Source organism: Theropithecus gelada, chromosome 3, assembly GCF_003255815.1.
Source record: "Theropithecus gelada isolate Dixy chromosome 3, Tgel_1.0, whole genome shotgun sequence".
NCBI lineage: Eukaryota > Metazoa > Chordata > Mammalia > Primates > Cercopithecidae > Theropithecus > Theropithecus gelada.
The window spans coordinates 174,712,419-174,725,872 of NC_037670.1; the positions used below are offsets into that span (position 1 = coordinate 174,712,419).

Consider the following 13,454-nt stretch of genomic DNA (forward strand, 5'->3'; position numbering starts at 1 on the left):
AGATGAAATAATTAAAACACTCTTTTTTCGCTTTTGAGAAGAGACAGTTGGCCCACATGACAGTAAATAACTACTGATTAACTTTCCATTTAAACTTTATTTTGTTTAATGGCATGAAAGAGAATTTCAGACATAGGCACGTGGTGGGGTTTGTTAGCAGTCAGGAAGCTCAGTGAAGATTCAAGAGAGGAAGAAGACCAACTGGAGTTTCAGTTTTACTTTCTTTTTCTCTTGGAGCTGAGCTACAAGATAACAGGACTGAACAGGGAGCCAACTGTTTCTTTGGACAGTAAATCAGGTAAGCCAAGATTTACAAAAAGTTCTGCAGTGTTGATTTCTAGGTTCCAAGCCATGCACAAACATTTTCATTTTTCTTAGAACAAATTTGTCCTATTTTAAGAGAAACAATTTAGAGTGACTGCCTTTTCCTTAGGTGAAGCCAGTTTACAGGAAACCAATGCAATTTGCTTTACACATCGCTGGCAAAGAAAGAATTTCCATAGTATAAAGCCAATAAAAAGTGCTAACTGGGAAGAATCTGGGCATTAACATGTGGCTTTCAGTTTTCTGTGCTTGTAGTCTTGGTCTATGCCTGCCAGATTTAAGCAAGAGAAACTAGCTGATGAAAATGTACCGATACTTCTCACTGCATAGTAGTTCCTAGATTGCAAGGGCTTCATAACCAATGGCTGTTGGGGAATGAGGAAAATTCAAGCAATTGATGGATCAAGTGAAGTGTATTTCTGGCTTAAAGGATTGCACGGTTTCCCAGAGTCATAATCTTAATTCATTGAGTCTGTCAGCAAAGACTCAACATGAGGGAGGAGGTTTGGAGAGAGTAGAGGAGGGAAGGAGGCAAGGTGGAAAAAGAAAGAGAGGGAAAGGGAGGACTGAGCCTCAGGTGTAAGGGAAGGCACACCTACAAAGAAAGCTGACAGAAGGGAAGAGTGTGCAGGCAAAACAAAAACAGAAGGGAGCCAGGCTGACCTGTGAGAGGATGGGAGGAAGGAAGCGAGAGAGAACTGGGCGTGAGGCTTACGAACGAAACCCACTTCTCAGCTCCTCAGCAAGTGATTCCAGTTCTCTGTAAAGTAGGAAGTCATTCTTTTCCCAACCATCTTGTCCCTTATTAGTAGACAAATGAAGCATGGTTGTTTAGAAATATAAGGATCTTGGCCTAGTGCGGTGGCTTATGCTTTTAATTCCAGCACTTTGGGAGGCCGAGGCGGGTGGATCAATTGAGGTCAGGAGTTCGAGACCAGCCTGGCCAACATGGTCAAACCCTGTCTCTACTAAAACTACAAAAATTAGCCAGGGGTGGTGGTGCACACTTGTAATCCCACCTACTTGGGAGTCTGAGGCAGGAGAATCGCTTGAACCCAGGATGTGGAGGTTGCAGTGAGCCAAGATCGCACCACTGCACTCCAGCCTGGGTGACAGAGTGAAATTGTGTCTCAAAAAAAAAAAGAAAAAAATAAAGAAAGAAAAAGAAAAGAAAAATAAAGATCTTTCAGGATTTAGAACTGAAAAATAAGTTTCTTGTCTGTCTGTTTCTCAGGAACACCAATGGACCAAAATGAACACAATCACTGGGGTAAGAAAGTGACTTCTCTTGTGTGTGTGTGTGTGTGTGTGTGTGTGTGTGTCTTCTGATGATGTTGGGGCAAAATAAAAAAGAATGAAGGATCTTATTCTAACTCCCACAGCTACCACCACCGGCAGCTGAAAATTGCAGGTTTTTGTTTTGGTTTTGTTGTTGTTGTTCATTTGTTTGTTTTGAGATGGAGTCTCGCTCTGTCACCCAGGCTGGAGTGCAGTGGCGCAATCTCGGCTCACTGCAACCTCCACCACTCAGGTTCAAGTGATTCTCCTGCCTCAGCCTCCTGAGTAGCTGGGACTAAAGGCACACACCACCATGCCCAGCTATTTTTTTAAAATTATTATTATTTTTAGTAGAGACGGGGTTTCCGCCAGCCTCGACCTTGCAAAGTTCTGGGATTACAGGCATGAACCACCACATCTGGCCTGAAAATTGTTAAAATACTCACCAGGATCCAAAATATGCATCCAGGCTTTTCCCTTATGCACAAATCTTTCAGATCTCTTTGATATACTCCTTCTCCTACCATTCAGTCTTCTCTTCCTTCTCTCACACTTCTATAGATTCTTTGTCTCTCTCTCTCTCTCTCTGTCTCTGACTCTATCATTCCCTTTCTTTCCCTTGTCCTCTCTCTCTCTCCCCTCTTCTTGCACCTGTTTCTGCTATCTGTATGGTATGGGTGTCTTTCTCTCTGTATCTTGACCTCCTCCTTTCCCACTCCCTCCTCCTCACTCTCTGCCCCTCGCCAGCCCTATCTTCAGTCTCTTACATCAAGAAGAGCCCAGATCTTCCTCCCTTCCAAGTTCCCTTCACACTCAACCCTCACCTGTGAGAAATAGGAGGTCTCTGGCTTCATTGTGTATGGAACTTGTTTATTAACAAGCTGAACTCTGCGATCCAAATGAGAAACAACTTTTTTTCCTCCCATCACTGCCTCTTACTATGCAATCTTGATTTCCTTTTGTTTTGGTTGGGGGGGTGGTGATGGAGTCTTGCTCTGTGGCCCAGTCTCACTCTGTGGCTCACTGTAACCTCTGCCTCTCAGGTTCAAGTGATTCTCCTGCCTCAGCCTCCTGAGTAGCTGGGATTACAGGCATGTGTCACTATGCCTGGCTAATTTTTGTATTTTTAGTAGAGACAGGGTTTCACCATGTGGGCCAGGTTGATCTACAACTCCTGACCTCAAGTGATCTGCCTGCCTCAGCCTCGCAAAGTGCTGGGATTACAGGTATGAGCCACCGCGCCTGGCCACAATCTTGATTTATTGATGCCATCTCAGGCAGTTGCCTTTATGATTAATGCAGACTAGAAGAATAGTCTATTAAAGTCCCTATGACACATATATCAGGTGTTGCATTGTTCGGTGCCATCTAATATCAAACTTACATTCAGTATGAGTTTCTCCTTCCTCTACCTCAGCCTCAGCCTCAGCCTGAACTCTGGGACCTTCCAAAAGTCCTCCTCTCCCTTCCAGCTCTGCCTCCTCAACCCTTGTGCTAGTCCTTCTTTCCCCATCAGGCAGGAGGATGGGTGACTGGAGAAAGAAAGTGGAGTGCTTGAGTCCCATTGTCTTTGCAGTCGTCTCCTGGCTGGTCCTCACCACCATCCCATGCCCCATTACAGCAGACACCCTCCACTGTGCGAGGACACTGTGGCGGCCCCATGGGGCTGATGCTTTGCACACTTCCTGCCAGAGGCTGTGCCCTCTCTGGCTGAATTATCCAACTAGACCTCTGCTCCCACCCTCATGGCACCCCTGGCTTCCTCTTACTATTGCACTCCCTTTGCCATACAAGGCAGGCCTTTGGCAGGGCCTCATCAAGGCAGCTGTGCTTCGTTATTTTCTGTAAGATCCCTTCTGTCCATGGGAAACCCCCTAAGCCATTGCTTCTTACACCTTATCCTGGTCTCCTAGTTGGCTCTAGTCTGCCTTCAAAATTTAGAATTCTCCAGAAAGGAAATAGACACCAATTTCCATGTTTATACATGTCTCCAAACTCCAGGTAATATCTTACTTCTCTCTAAATTTGCTCAAGAATTCTCTTCACTTTGCTGCACTTGGATAGGCTTACCAGTTTCTGTCATTCAGCAGACACCCATCTGGGAAATGACCTATCTATCTCTCAACTTCGGTGACGTGCCCAATATTTATGAGTGGATGTTTTAGAGACCCTCTCACTTGGCTTTGGATGCAGAGAATTCTCTTCCCTATACCCTCCCCACGGGAGAGAATGAGGCTGCACTTCCTAGGAGGCCAGAAACTCAGGACTCCCACCGGTTCTCTTCAGTGACTCCCTTGATTTCTGTTTTCATAGGCGAGAGGAAGGTTAAAGGTGCAGTTTGGCTACCTCTAAGCAAGCACCAGCAAGGTGTATCAGGAGCTGCTTGGCTGCTGTTTTCAGAATATAGAAATCTGTAATGTAATGCCTGCTTCCTTTTAAGTAAAAGTGTACATTGCCTGCCCACTGTGAGGCCATAACTTCACTGGCATACAGAAAATAAGAATAAATGTCCATAAGTTTTGGCCAATTTGGCTGGAAGAGAAAATACTTAAATATACGCAACAAGTATTAGTGTAGCAGCATGGCAAAGCACTAATACTTCAGGCATAGAAAATGGGCTGGTTCAACTGCCAGCTTTTTCATTTACAAAACTGGTTAATTTTAATAGCTCTAAGTTCTTGGCCAAGTTGCAGATTCATGTGTAAAATAAGGTGAATAAAAGAAACCCATGGGTAAAAAGGTTGACAAACCATTTCCCTTTCTGCCTGAGAATTTAATCTTTGGTTAAACGTTTTAGCTCAGATTCTCTAGTAATTTAATAAGAGTAAAATGTCTATAACATTATTAGGAACTTTGCTTATGGTTGAAAACTTCTCTTGATGGGTGAATTATATCTATGCTGAAAGAACTATAAATAGATGCTAGGAAGCTGTTTGGAACTTCCCTGAGCAGAGTGACTCTTGTAACTCTCATGTTCCTTGCAGGGAATCTGGAAGCTAAACCCCTAGGGTTGCTACAAGAGACACTGGCTCCTGTGAGTCCGGGTGGCTTCTCTAACTGCTCAAGATGCCATCTCCTTGCCCTGGGACATCCCCAGGTGACCGTTTGCAGTGTTCCATGAATTGCTGCATAGACTTCCACTAGGTGGAAGGCCCAACATTGTCCCTCTGGCAAGCTAAGATTTCCATTAAAGTAGACTAGTGTCCCAGTGAGGCCCATGGCAGTTCTGTGAGCCCAAGACGTCATTTGAACCAAATAAGAACAAGACCCCTGGTGGGCATTGCAGCACCTAACTCATACCATTGCTAGAAGGAGTACATTAGGTAATGAAGGTAAACCACTTGGAACAGATCCTGGCACATTAAAAGTTCTCAATAAATGGTAGATTTCACTAACTATTTAGGACTTTGTCCAAGTTACTTAACCACTGCATGCAAGTTACTTCCTCTATAAGGAGGTTGCTATAAACAATCCTAGCCTAATTTTCACTAAGTGCTTTAGTGCACCAGCACTCTTTTAAGTTCTTTACATATATTAACTTATTTAATACTTAGAACACCACCACATGGAGTAAACCGTCATCTTCTCCAGATGCAGAGAAATTAATCAGTTGTCCAAGATCATATGACTAGCAATGGAAAGACAATTAAAACTAAGCAATCCAGCTCCAGATTCTTTATTCTTCAGCACTGCATGCTGCCTCTCAGAAAGCTCATTTTCTTTGTACAGTCTAAGTTCCTTCTAAGCTCTGATATTCTGTAGTCAATGTAGATGTTCTTTCTCCAACTTTATTTCTGCAACATGAGAGTAAGGAACAGCTAAACCCCAAAAGGCAATGGGCTTAGCAGAAGAGTCTTAGTTTGTTTGGATATTCCCTCCAGAAAGATTCTTCTGTTATCATGGTATTCCATTTCATTCATACAGGTCAAATGTTCCTCCCTTACAGTAAAGGAATCAAGGAGTTAACCCTCAGGAGTCAGAGTACCCCTACCTTGCAAGTTAAATAACTCATCTCTCCACTACAAAGCTGCATCTTGAGTCTTCCATGAACCCGCCCTAGACAAGTCATTCCTTTCACTGCCATGTGGACCAGCAGAAATGGCACCATGGCTCCTATGCCTTCCCCTTTAGGGGGAATGAATGAAACACATTCTCCTTCATACCTCTGTCCCCATTCACTCCTCTCCCCAGAACCTTACCCACGTTGAAGGGAAATGGGGAAAGAGAGAGGGAAGTTTACCGTATTCTGTGACTATCTTATAAAAAAATTATGCCATCCTTTCTAAGCAAAATTATGATATCCTTTATAAGATCTCAGTTATTTCTTCACTAATAAAAATAATTTTACAGTGCTCATTCTAATATTTTGCTGGTCTAGACACTTCCCTGGTAGTCATGACCCCACTCTGCCCAGCAAAGGTCAGAGGAGAAACCTCTGGCCTTGAAACAGAGCCAGGTCACTTGACCCACATTGAGATGCAACCCATGGCCTTGCCTACACATCTCTGATCTCCAGAGAACTTTTCTTCTAGAGATCCAGGACTGAGTGATTCAGGCAACCACTGCATGATGAGAAATGTTTCTAAATCCATCTCATCCCCAAGTGTGTTTTCCTAGGCTCCAAATGGCAATATCCTGCAGTCCTAGAGAAATCAAGTTAGTTTTCATTTCATACATGAAATAGATATGAGAGTATCCTTTTACATAATGGGGAATACCTCCTTACCATTAAAAAATATTCCACTGCCAGCCGGGCGCGGTGGCTCACACCTGTAATCCCAGCACTTTGGGAGGCGGAGGTGGGCAGATCACGTCAGGAGATCGAGACCATGGGGTGAAACCCCATCTCTACTAAAAATACAAAAAAAAAAAAAATTAGCCGGGCGCGGTGGTGGGCGCCTATAGTCCCAGTTACTCGGGAGACTGAGGCAGGAGAATGGCGTGAAACCAGGAGGTGGAGCTTGCAGTGAGCCTAGATTGTGACACTGCACTCCAGCCTGGGTGACAGAGTGAGACTTGGTCTCAAAAAAAAGACAGAAAAAGAAAAAAAAAAAATTCCACTGCCATGATCAATGTGGTGATAAACACAGTAAACTTGCTCCTCACAGGATCACATGCAAAGGGCCAATGTGCCAGCAGATCTGAGCTGAGAATCATCCTTGTGGGCAAAACAGGAGCCGGCAAAAGTGCTGCAGGGAACAGCATCCTCAGGAAGCAAGCATTTGAATCGAAGCTGAGTTCCCGGACCTTGACTAAGACTTGCAGCAAAAGTCAGGGAAGCTGGGGAGATAGAGAGATTGTCATTATTGACACACCAGATATGTTTTCTTGGAAGGACCACTATGAAGCTCTGTACAAAGAGGTGCAGAGGTGCTACTTGCTCTCTGCACCAGGACCCCATGTGCTGCTCCTGGTGACTCAGCTGGGCCGCTACACCTCACAGGACCAGGAGGCTGCACAGAGGGTGAAGGAGATCTTTGGAGGGGATGCCATGGGACACACAATTGTCCTCTTTACCCACAAGGAAGACCTCAGTGGTGGCTCCCTGATGGATTACACGCGCAACTCTGATAACAAAGCCCTAAGCAAGCTGGTGGCAGCATGTGGTGGGCGAATCTGTGCCTTTAATAACCGTGCTGAAGGGAGAAATCAGGATGACCAAGTGAAGGAGCTAATGGACTTGATTGAGGATCTGTTGATGGAGAAAAATGGTGATCACTATACCAATGGGCTGTACAGCCTAATACAGAGGTCTAAATGTGGATCTGTGGGATCAGATCAAAAATTAAAGGAATTCAAAGAGAGCCTTATAAAGTACATGGAAACTCAGAGAAGTTACACAGCCTTGGCTGAAGCAAATTGCCTGAAAAGAGCCTTAATCAAAACACAACTGTGTGTTTTATTTTGTATTCAGTTGTGTCTCAGATTGCTAATTCTGTTGCTTTGCATATTGCACAGCATGTGCACTTTGTTTTGTTGCTTACTCTTTAGTATGTGCAATTTACTCTGCAGCTTGCTGTTTATTATACCCAAAAAGTTAATGATAGTTTCAAGAACAGTTATTAGACTAGAACGCAGGACTCCTAGGTTATAGTTACAGATCCCAGTTATTATTTACTCACTAGTGGGTGAATCACAGTGCTTTCCCTGTAAAATGTGGTACCTGATGTCATATTTGAGATTCTATGAAATGTTTAAATCTTAACATCACTCCAATTATTAATGAACCAAATCATATGGTAAGTTACTGTCTGCATTGAAATATAATATCAAAGCCTTTTGAAATCTGTAAGCATAAAATTCCTCTGATTTTCAAATATTTAAAGCCAGTTTTATGTTCCTAAAAACTCATTTTCTTCTTTCTAGTACTACTGTTTCTACTGAATATAATGAAAATGGCAATAAAATAATATTACATAAACTGTAAAGTTCCTTTGATCATATGTTGTTAATTCTCTTCTATAGTTTTCTCCTTAGAAAATGATAAGTGGACACATGACTCATTTTAGCCAGATTTTAGCCCGGACGTCCTTCGGATTGATCACTGAAACATAGGTAAAGACAAATGTCAGAAAAGATAGTAAATTGGACTGGATATTCTGAAGCATCATCTTGCTAGGTGCAAATAGAGGCTACATTTATTAAAAGAAACAGAATTTTTATAATTGATGAGCTCACCAGAAAAATAAAGAAAATTCCAAAGATGGAGCAAACAATTTTTTTTTAAATGAGGAGCACAAACTGGAGTTGAGGCCCATGAGGAATACATGAACAAGGAAGGCAGAGCTGACCAATAGACAAATGCTGGTACCAATCCTGAGATGAAGAAATCAATCTTGGGTTGTCAGTAAAATTGGAGAGCTGATTTGGAGTGTTCTGTATTAATTTAGGACCTTCCAGGAGACTAAAGTTATCCAAAATTAGTTGAATTCTTGACATCCAGTAGAAGCAAATGCAATCTTCTCTACAGGAAACCATCTCCAATTCACTTGAGTATTCAGATGGAATTAATTCAGTAAAGTGAACCTAAATCATGTCCCTATGAACAAGATCAAAAAGATTTAAAAACCCAACGGAAGTAGACTCAGAAACTTTAATATCACAGTACTAGTTACAGTGTACTAAGTAGCTATGAAATATTTCTTAAAATATCATACACACACAGCCCAAATTAAAAAGGAACAAAAAACTACCAACGATGATGAACTGTATTTGAAAAAACTCATGAAATTTTAATAAATCAAATTATAATTGATTTTTAAAAAGTTAATGATGAATACTCCTATTAATGATGGGGAAGTGAATTGATTACATAAACTCCTCCGTGAGTAGCAGTTATAAAAACTTTTAAAATTTTTAAATCAATGTAAAGATACTGAAAAACATCTAAAAGTGGACAGATGAAAAAAGGGAATTTCTCTCAAACATTGCAGGCATTTGTATTAAAATTTAGAACAACAAAAGATGCAGACTATCACTGCTTCTTTTAGCATTTTACCACAGGTCTCATCTATCTAATAACTTTAAAAACAGAAATAAAAATAAAAGGTATGAGTACTGATGAGAAAGAAAAATAATAATTTTAGATAGATAATTAGAGGTAATAAAAGTAAAGCAACGAATCTCAATATAATATCAACTTTTTAAAAGCTACAACACTTCCATACCCTGACAACAGACAGAAAAACTAAATTTAAAAATCAAAATCCTTGTCAGATCAAAATAGCATAACAAGGATCAGATACCCACTTCCTGCCCCATGTGAAACAACCAAAAAATGGACAAATGATATAAAATGACAGTGTTGAAGACACTGAACAGAGTAATCACTGAGAATTGGAAAACAAGACAAGACTTTCAATTGTCCCAGCCTCCTGTCTTGAGAGAGTTTTCAGGTCACAACACAGAGAGGGTATAGCAGACAGACCCTATGATGACTTCAAATGATTCCTGGCTCCTGGTGTTCACACCTTTGTAGAACTCCTCCACTTGAGTGTGAGTGGGATCTGAGACCTACTTCTAACCAATAGAACATGGCATGGGGTGACAGAATGTCACTCCAGTGATTTATATGGCTGCACAAAGACTTGCTTTTCCTCTCCTGCTGGCCTTCAAGGAGCAAATTTCTATTTTGTGAATTGCCTATGAACAGGGCTAACATGGCAGAGAACTGCAGGTGGCCTCTAGCCAACATCCAGGAAAAAGTCAAAACCCTTAGTAACAGTCACAAAGAAACAAATTCTGTCAACATCCTGAGGGTTCAGATCTTTCCCTAGTCAAGCCTCTGATTAGACTTAAGCTAGCATTACAGGCTGGTGAAACCCTAAAGCAGAGAACATACAGTTAAGCTATGTCTACACTCCTTGCCCACACTTATCTTGAGATAATAAATCTATGCTGTTTTAAGTTGCTAAGTTTGTGGTAATTTGTTATGCAGCGTTAAAAAAAACTAACATTTATGGAAACCAGGTAGAACTGGCAGACTCCCTGATTTGAGAAGATAGAGCTGGGATTCTGGAGATACAAAGGTGGCTAAGAGTTCACATAACAGTCTGAGAGATGAGACAGCTACACAGAGAGAGAAATCCAGACACCTACAGAGAGTCCCCGTTGAGTCTTCAATTGAATACTGATCACCACATGCATGTGGTGAAGCCCCCTGAGGTGACAAAAAGAACCAGTCAAGAATATTACAGAAGACAGTGTCCTGCACTCACCACAGACCATAAAAACTAAGAGAGCCTATGATTTGTGGGGTATTGGGTAGAGTTCACAGAAGAGCCGTGCCTCGCTAGTGGGAAATAATTGGTTCCAGACTAAAAACTTATCAAGTATGCCTACTAGATATTAAAAGCAAGACCTGAAGGATCAAATTGTTTCCAAGTAACTTAAATGCATCCCATAAGAAAGCTCAAGAATATTTACAGGAGTACGAAAATGTTCAGTACATAAGAAGGTCAAAACCAGATGTCTGGCATCCAGTAAAAAATTACCAAACATGAAAATTAGCAAGAAAATATGACCAATGGTGAAGAGATAAATCAATGAATAAATACCAGCCCAGACTGACAAAAGCATTAGAATTATCGGCCAAAGACATTAACACAGTTATTAAAATGGTATGCTATATGTTAAAACAGTTAAGTAGTAAGATGGAAGACATGAAAAAGATCCAAATTTAACCTCTAGAGATAAAAAACCACCATAAAAGATATAAGAAATACATTGAATAGGGCTAGCAAAACATTAGGCTGAAAAAGAAAAGATTAGTGAACATATGATCATCTAAATAGATGCATAAAAGGCTTTTGATAAAATTCAAAAATCCCTTCATGTTAAAAACTCTCAATAAACTAGGTATTGAAGAAACATACCTCCAAAATAGTAAGAGCTATCTATGACAAACCCACAGCCAACATTCTGAATGGGCAAAACCTGAAAGTATTCCCTTTGAAAACTGGCACAAGACAAGGATGTCCTCTCTCACCACTCCCATTCAACATAGTATTGAAAGTCCTGGCCAGAGCAATCAGACAAGAGAGAGAAATAAAAGAAAGTAACAAAAGAGAGTTTGTTTCTCTCTTCCAAATGAGAAGAGAGAAATTTACACTATCCTTGTTTGCAGAAAACAGGAGCCTATATCTAAAAAATCCCATAGTCCCAGCACAAAAGCACCTTCAGCTAATAAAGAACTTCAGCAAAGCCTCAGGATACAAAATCAATGTACAAAAGTCACTAGCATTCCTATTTACCAACACCAGTCACGTCGAAAGCTAAATCAGGAATGCAATCCCATTCACAACTGCCTCAAAAATAATAAATATTTAGGAACACAGCTAACTAGGGAGGTGAAAGATCTCTATAATGAGAACTACAAAACACTGCTTAAAGAAATCAGAGATGACACAAACAAATGAAAAAACATTCTATGCTCATGGATAAGAGGAATCAATATCGTTTAAATGACCATAGTGCCCAATGCAATTTATAAATTCAATCCTATTCCTATCAAACTACCGATGACATTCTTCACAGAACTAGAAAAAATACTATTTTAAAATTCATACAGAATCAAAACAGACTTAATAGCCAAGGTGATCCCAAGCAAAAAGAACAAAGTTGGAGGCATCATGCTACCTACCTTCAAACTATACTACAGAGCTACAGTAATCAAAATAGCATGGTACTGGCACAAAAACAGACACATAGCCAATGGAACAGAATAGAGAGGCCAAAAATAAGGCCACACACGTACAACCATCTGCCAAAAATAAACAATGGGGAAAGGACTCCCTATTCAATAAATGGTGCTAGAATAATTGTCTAATCAGGCTAGCCATATGCAGAAGATTGAAGCTGAACCCCTTCCTTACACCATATACAAAAATCAACTCAAGATGAATTAAAGACTTAAATGTAAAACCCAAAAACTATAAAAACCCTGGAAAACAACCTGGACAATATTATTCTGGACATAGGAACTGGCAAAAATTTCATGATGAAGATGCCAAAAGCAATTGCAACAAAAGCAAAAATTGACAAATAGAATTCAATTAAGGAGCTTCTGCACAGCAAAAGAAACTATCAACAAAGTAAACAGACAACCTACAGAATGGGAGAAAATTTTTACAAATTATGCACCTGACAAAGAAAGCTCTAATATCCAGCATCTGTAAGAAACTTAAGCAAATTTATAAGAAAAAAAGACAACCCCGTTAAAAAGTGGGCAAAGGACATGAATAGACACTTTTCAAAACAAGACATACATGTGACCAGCAAGTATATGAAAAAAAGCTCAATATCACTGATCTTTAGAGAAATACAAAATAAAACTACAATGAGATACCATCACGCATCAGTCCAAATGGCTATTACTAAAAAGTCAAAAATAACAAATGCTGGCAAGGTTGCAGAGAAAAGGGAACACTGATACACTGTTGGTGAGAGTGTAAATTAGTTCAACCATTGTGGAAAGCAGTGTGGCAATTCCTCAAAGAGCTCAAAACAGAACTACCACTCAACCCAGCAATCCCATTGCTGGGTATATACTCAAAGGAAAATAATCATTCTATCATAAAGACACACATGCATATGGATGTTCATTGCAGCACTATTCACAATAGCAAAGACATGGAATCAACCTAAATGCCCATCAATGGTAGACTGGATAAAGAAAATGTGGTACATATATGCTATGGAATACTACACAGCCACAAAATGAATGAGATCATGTCTTTTGCAGGAGCATGAATGGAACTGGAGGCCATTATCCTCAGCAAACTAACCCAGGAACAGAAAACCAAATACCACAAGTTCTCCTATGGGCACTAAATGATGAGAACACATGGACACAAAGAGAAGAACAACAGTCACTGGGGCCTGCTTGAGGGTGGAGGATGGAAGGAGGAAAAGGAGCAGAAAAAACAACTATTGGGTACTAGGCTTAGTATCTGGGTGACAAAACAATCGGTAAAACAAACCCTTGTGACATGAGTTTACCTATATAACAAACCTGCATATTTACCCCGACCCTAGAAATTTTAAAAAGAGAAAAGATTAATGAACTTGAAGACACAGCAATAGAAATGTCCCAACATAGAAAACACACACACACAAAAAAAGAATAATAGTCACTTTCAAAGAACATAGCTTCGATTAGCTCTGGGACAACCTCAAGTGGAATGTGTATGTAACTGGATTCACTAAAAATAAAAGGGGGTCAGGACAGAAAAAATATTGGAATCAATAATGGCCAAAAGTTTTCCAAATTTTATGAAAACTGTAAGCACACAACCCAAGAAGTTCAATGAACCCCAAGCAAATAAAACATCTACACGAAGGAACATTATAAT

The 13,454-nt window shown here is 40.5% G+C and overlaps 1 protein-coding gene across 1 annotated transcript; it reads left to right on the forward strand.

The window, feature by feature from the left end:
• Positions 1-218: 218 nt before the first annotated feature.
• Positions 219-8,030, forward strand: GIMAP2 (GTPase, IMAP family member 2). The gene is made up of 3 exons (XM_025380075.1): positions 219-298; positions 1,559-1,594; positions 6,711-8,030. Exons 2-3 carry the CDS (start codon positions 1,567-1,569, stop codon positions 7,694-7,696), a joined length of 1,014 nt encoding a protein of 337 aa, XP_025235860.1. The 5' UTR covers positions 219-298; positions 1,559-1,566; the 3' UTR covers positions 7,697-8,030.
• Positions 8,031-13,454: the final 5,424 nt, after the last annotated feature.